General features: G+C 35.8%; 1 protein-coding gene across 1 annotated transcript; it reads right to left on the reverse strand.

Moving 5' to 3' along the window:
* Positions 1–279: 279 nt before the first annotated feature.
* Positions 280–6,001, reverse strand: LOC108489585 (peroxisomal fatty acid beta-oxidation multifunctional protein MFP2-like). The gene is made up of 18 exons (XM_017794232.2): positions 5,468–6,001; positions 4,733–4,804; positions 4,551–4,616; positions 4,423–4,479; positions 4,270–4,337; positions 4,111–4,192; positions 3,966–4,021; positions 3,540–3,842; positions 3,355–3,441; positions 2,684–2,858; positions 2,483–2,604; positions 2,225–2,388; positions 1,879–2,133; positions 1,645–1,766; positions 1,439–1,560; positions 1,141–1,289; positions 916–1,054; positions 280–569 (listed from the first exon to the last, which is right to left on the reverse strand). The coding sequence occupies exons 1-18, from the start codon at positions 5,568–5,570 to the stop codon at positions 534–536; spliced, it is 2,178 nt and encodes a 725-aa protein (XP_017649721.1). The 5' UTR covers positions 5,571–6,001; the 3' UTR covers positions 280–533.
* Positions 6,002–6,746: the final 745 nt, after the last annotated feature.

The raw sequence follows: 6,746 nt of genomic DNA on the forward strand, positions 1-6,746 counted from the left end.
AATTTCTTGATTTTGCAAGAATAGAGCTATGAGAACTTTGAAATCCCCCAATTCAAGTCCCACCCTTGTAAACATGTGAAATCTTAATTTAAATCTTATTCAAGATATTATTTATATTTGTTTTAATTTAAATCTGAATATATATCGATTTTCAATCCACCTACATTAATTTGATTTCGATTATGATTATTCAAACTGATTTGAGATCATACTTATAATTGTACTTACCATACGCGGTACAAAGTTTAAAAAAAAAAAAAACCTGGATACTAGTGCATGTTATCCCAAAACTAAACTAAGGCTTCATATAACAACTGAGATCCTGTCAGCTTTTACATAAAGAGTGTTGCAAACATGTGTTTATACCCCAAATAAACCCATCCAATCAAAGTAATAAAATTATTTTAAGGGGAAAAAAAAGATGATCCATTGAATATATTAACAATGTAAACATGCTTATTGAACTCATATCTGTGTAGCCATGGCAAAGGAGAGAGCTTGAGAAATGGGCAGTGCCGCAATCGAAAACTTTCTTATAATCTAGATTTGGCCTGCTCCACCGGCGCGCTCTGCAATCCAACAGTTCAATAATCAGAACAAATTACAGTTAGCTTTGTCAGCTACACAACCTAATATGATATAGTTTACAGATACACCATGGCTATTCTCTGGCAAAAATGGAGGATAATTTTGGTGCATATGCAACAAGCATGGGAAATTACTGAATTTTGTTTAACAAAAGCCAGCCTTATACAACCAAACATATGTATGATTGTGGTACCAAGTGATTGACATAACGAGATGAAAAAGGAACACCATGATAAATTTATGGTATGAATAATGATCGGTGGGTCCTGAACAATCACAGTTCCAATAATGTAGCAAACAATCTCTATGGTTTTAAGGTTTGCTTACCAATGGAGCACCCTTGGCTGCCATTTCAGCCAAGAAGGCACAAGGCTTGAAGAATTCTCCATACATTTTTGTCCACTCCTCCAGTCTACAATAAATGTAGTTAGATCCGAGAGAGTCGGCCCAAAACATGATTCCTCCCCTGAGAAATGTTAAAAGCTATTTAGTTTATCGAGAAATCAATGAGGAACCAGAAGGATTAATGAAAACCTCGACAAGATTACAAACCGGTAAGGTGGAAATCCCATTCCCATAACAGAAGCAATGTCAAGGTCAGCCCCTTTCACTGCAATACCTTCGGCTAAAACCCGGCAAGTCTCATTCACAACTGGGAAGAATATCATCTCCACAATGTCCTTATCGGACAATTTCACAAACTGCATAGAAGTGTAGTCCCACAAATATGAGATAGAGAATTTGACAATCATATTTAATCGCTCACACAAAACAGTATTCGATGTGATCATAGCTTCAAGCTAAGTAAAAAGAGTGACACCAAATACAACAGTTTGGAACAAAAACGGACCTTAGGGTCAACAGCTACACCTGAAATGCTCCTCGACTTCTCGATGTATTTATATAGTTCAGGATCAGGACTAGGTTTGCGATTATTGTTGTATGAATAAAACCCTTTACGGGTCGCTTCACCTGAAACAAAGTGGATCATGATAATAAGATATGCCTGAAGATGGAATTTGTTCGTTTGCTAAGGTCCAAGAATGAAAATTGTACCAGTTCTCTTATCCTCTTGCATAAGTGGGACAAGCATTGATTTATAGGTTCGTTCAGGGAAGTTCTCAATGAACTGCATTCCACTTGCAATTGCAACACCGAAACCAACTAGGTCAGCCAATCTGAATAAAAAATAAAATTACTAAGAGCTTCACCGACACATCAAAACTTCTACAAGGCAACTGCAAGAATAAAAATACCAAACTATATTTTATTTTATAACGAATTAGGAACCTGAATGGGCCCATTGGCATTCCAAACTTGGTAATTACTTGATCAATCCGATAAACATCAGTTCCCCGTTCAACGAGGAAAAGGCCTAATTGCGTATAAGGGAAGAACATCCTATTGACAGCAAAACCTGTACAATTGCCAACAACAATCGGAGTCTTCTTTATTTTCTTCCCAACATCGAGCATGTCAACAATTATTTGGGGAGATGTTTGCTTGGTACGAACAATTTCCAATAGTGGCATGACATGAGCTGGACTGCATCAGACAGATATATCAATAAATGAACCATCTAAGTGAAGAAACAGCACAAGAAGAAGAAAAATAGGAGTTGCACCCAGTATAATACCTAAAGAAATGAGCCCCAACAATCCGATCCTGGGATTTGGTCCTCTCACCGATCAAGCTCAAATCAATAGTGGAAGTGTTACTTGCAAGTATGCAATGTGGAGAGCAGAATTTCTCGAGATCAGCAAAAATTTGTTGCTTCAAAGAAACATTCTCAATAACTGCCTGTTACAAGGATTATAAACAAAAACAAAATCAATATTAAAACTACGGATGAAACACCATAGGAAAGGCAAGATGATAACACATTCTTAACTACCTCAATGACCATGTCCACATCTCTAAAGCTTTCATAGTCAAGAACCCCGCTAAGCAGAGAGATTGTTTTTTCAAACTTTTCTTGACTCATTTTCCCTTTCTTAACTCGGCTTTGAAGATTGGCTGCACAAAAAAGAATATGATCATACAAACAATCAAAAGTGATATCCTTAAAGAAAATAAACAATCCAGTTGTGCTCACCTTTGACGCGACCAATTCCAGCCTCCAAAAACTTCTCATTCACTTCTTTCAGGATTACTGTATAATTGCTAAGAATCAATGCAGTTGCTATTCCGGAGCCCATTAAACCTCCACCAAGTACAGCAACTTTCCTCACCTGTCTTGGCATTAGCCCCCTGTCGGTAATCCCGGGAACCTGTCCATTGCTAAGAGATAAGTGTTTGTAAAATGTCAAGCAGGGAAGCTAGCAGAGGTTAGGGGTAGCATAAGGGCTACCTTTTACAAAGGGCTCAAGAAATGGATACGTTGAAGAGTATAATGTAAAACAACTCTAGAGTTGATATATTGAACAATAAATTATTTCTATCAACGATAAATTGTAAGACACAGTTTGAGCCTCACGTTACATGCCAGATAAACTAAATCAAAATATATTTCAATTAGTCGAAGCACTATGAACACCAATGATGAGAGAGAGAGAGAGAGAGATGATTTTGATCAAAGATATGTTTTGGACCAGGCTAGCTGATATGAAAAGTGAAAAAGATTTCACCTTAGCTACAAAATAATGAGGTGAATTCTAAAATTCTAAAATCATATCTCTAATCAACATTCGATTGCAGAATCTATTAAAGGTATGTATGAAGGGATAGAACGAAAAACCAGTGCCTAATAGTAATTATCCTTTGAACCTTAGATGTTCCGCGCATAGCAAAGAAGATGTGGACCAAGCTTTTGCACGTGTCAGATTTAAGAAGTACTTGGAAAGCTTCAGCCTCCTGCCAATATCAAATGTGTCGTTATGAAGTTGACTTTTAGTTGTAAATAAAAAGATAATTGAAAATGTATTAAAACCATAATGGGGATAAGCAGTGACCTTCCACAGCCCTGCCCTAGGACCAGCAACTATACCCTCTTCAATAACATCAATACAAACCAAGGGGTGTTTGAGATTTGGAGCTCGCTTCCGAGCCTGTGCTCTAGCAAAGTTAAATATTTCCCGGGCTTCCCCAAGGGGCTCTAGCTTTTCAGTTTTGTAGAGAGTAGCAACCCATGGTTTTCTTCGTGCCAAAATATCTAGTGCCCACCAACGTGCAGTCTCTATCAACTCATGAGATGAAACGACAGCATTGACTAGACCCAATCCAAGTGCTTCTTCACCTTTAACAGGCTTAGATGTCTATTTAAGGGAAAGAAGGGAAGAACAAAGTGCTCAGTCAATGAACAGATATTAATATAGTAACCATATCAAATCATACCAAAGCCTGATGTAAGAAAAATGAATACTGATCTAACCACATACCAACATCATTTCAAGGGACTTCGTGAGACCAACGAGTCGTGGAAGTCGCTGTGTACCTGAGCCCATTTAGGAGCAGAAAGCAGAATATAAATAATGCCAATATAACCAGGAATTACCCCAAGCTGAAGAAATGAAAGAGTCATACCTCCAAACCCAGGAATAACCCCAAGTTGAAGTTCAGGCAGGCCTAATTGTGCTGTAGGAGTCGATATTCTCGCATGACATGCCTGAAAGGAAAAAAACTATAAAGATATTTTCTTTCCAACAAAAATAAGAGATTTCTGAAGTTAAATAAAATACAGACCATTGCAACTTCTAGACCCCCACCTAAGGCAAGGCCATCAATGGCAGCAACTGATGGTTTTTTTGCAGCTGAAGTACAAAGTATCTAGAGTCAACACGGATCCATGCAACTTTGAAATGCTTTCTGTTTTAGAAATCATTATACGGTAATTACCTTCTAAAGTGTCACTGACAATCTCAACTGATACAAAACCAAGCTTCGGCTGCTCCACTGGAAAATACTACCAACCCATCAATTTCAAGCCAATGCAATATATATACATAAAGGACTTCTGTGCATACCTTTTCCTGATTGCATTCCATCAAAAGATGTGATATCAAAACCACCAGAAAATTTTCCATTTGCACCTGCTCACAAAAGCATCTCAATAACCAATTCCAGTCTTTTTGGAAAAGCAGTAACAGAGACAATATCTATACACATCTTTTCCTTTAATTTTAAGGAGTGATCTCTTTGAACTTACCTGTAACAACAATGGCCTTCACATCGTCTCTTTGTAAGGCCTTGTCGTAACTCTCTTTTAAGCTATACAACACTGTAAGGAGGACACACAAAGCCAAGGGAGATCAATTGCATATCTTCTCACATATACAAAATCATTAAAATGTAATTGTGGGGGAAGAATGATGACTATTGTTTTCATGTAACCATATAACCTAATTTGGGCAATATACCAAGCAAAAAAAAGAACAATGAAATTATAGATCCAAATTTGCCTTCGAACCCCAATTATGCTTCACAATTTTCTTTTAAAATCTAACACTCTTTTTCTCTATTACGGAATACAAGTATATAATCTGGAGTTTTTCTACAGCTTTATCTATTGCTATATAATTCAATCAATAAAAGAACCATATTTTGAGTAGCATAAAGTGAATTACTTGCAAACCGACCAACACAGAACCATGTAAGAGAATTGTAGGTCAACATTAATGGTTCAAGTATAAGCCCTCTAAATTCCAATCTTTGCAAGAAAAATGAATATCAAGTTGATAAATACATCTGTTTTCCTCTGCAGCTAAATAAAACCCAATACAATTCTTTTGCTAACGAACCCCAAAAAGATCAAAACTTTATAAAACAATTTGCATAGAAAAATTGTGGGTCATAAATAACAAAGAAATCCCAAATTCCATAACTCAAAATCAATAGGCAAAAAGGTAAGATAAAGAAAGAAGAAAATGAAAAGAGGGGGTACCATCAGGAGAAAGAGAATTGACAGGAGGATTGATGATGGTGATAACAGCAACTCCATCAACTCCAACTTCAAGGGTTGTTCTTCCATTGTTCTTGCTCCCCATTATCACTCTTTGCTTAGGCTATAATCTCTTGCTTTATTTATTTTTAATCAAAATTTGGAGTCGAACAATGGGTATTAATTAATAGTAAAAATTATAAAAGGAGTTAATTGGGTCGACGATTTTATTTAAGGAGGTGTCGTGTAAGAAGGCGGAGGAGGGAGTGACGTTTGAAGAAAAGAGTGTACGGAGAAACCCAAGTTAGTAGGCTTTAATCAACAGCTGCTCCAAATCTTTGAACTGCTTCGTTGGTCTCAAAGTTGCTTGGTTGAGTTCCAACGCCAACGCCAACGCCTGCATGGCTGTCCTCATCCAACCATATTTGTTTGCTGTTCCACTCTCATTTTATATATTTATTGAGCACAACTATAATCAGAGTTAATTTATGTTTATTGATAGCACAACCCTCTAATTCTCATAAATGAAATTGAAAAATGGTAATACATCTCACTGAGTTAAACTTTTTTACTACATTACTTGCTATGCATCACAAATCAAATTAAGAGAATAACAGGTAAAACATTAACTGCCCCTGTATAAAAACGAAAATATTGTCTTTTAGATATAATTTTCTTGAAGTTTAGTGAAAGTTAATTCTTTGAGAATTAATTTGGATGGAAAATACATTTAATTACAGTTTATGTAAAAATAGTAGTGGCGATGAAATTAAACACTGTTCCAATACTATAGCGTGATATAAAAAGTAAGCTAAACACTTCATACTCTACCTTATCGTCTATCTAAATCCATTTAAATTCATGGTGAATTTAATTCACTAACATATTAAATATAAAATGTATTAATATTATATTTATATTCAATTTTACTCTATTCATGAATAATTTCATTTTGTGACTAAGTGTCACATGGGTAGCTTGGGCGAGGTGTCAATTTTCTATCGGCTATCTTTAGGGTAAGATATTAAAATGCAAAGTAGGGGAAATTAGCTGAGAGAGATAAGACGAAGAAAACAAAGTTGAATTATGATAATTCCAAAGTATTAAAACCCTTGGTCTTGGTCGCTTTCGTTATCGAACCCACTTTACCTTTTTTTTTCAAAAAGATAATTTCATTTATATATAAAATATTACCATCAAAGGAAAGGAGTGGAGAAAACTCAAATATGTTAGAAATAAATTTTAAACAAAATTATATAAAATAAAGGGGTTTTATGTCCTT

The sequence above is a fragment of the Gossypium arboreum genome, chromosome 10 (genome assembly GCF_025698485.1).
Source record: "Gossypium arboreum isolate Shixiya-1 chromosome 10, ASM2569848v2, whole genome shotgun sequence".
In the NCBI taxonomy this organism is placed as follows: domain Eukaryota; kingdom Viridiplantae; phylum Streptophyta; class Magnoliopsida; order Malvales; family Malvaceae; genus Gossypium; species Gossypium arboreum.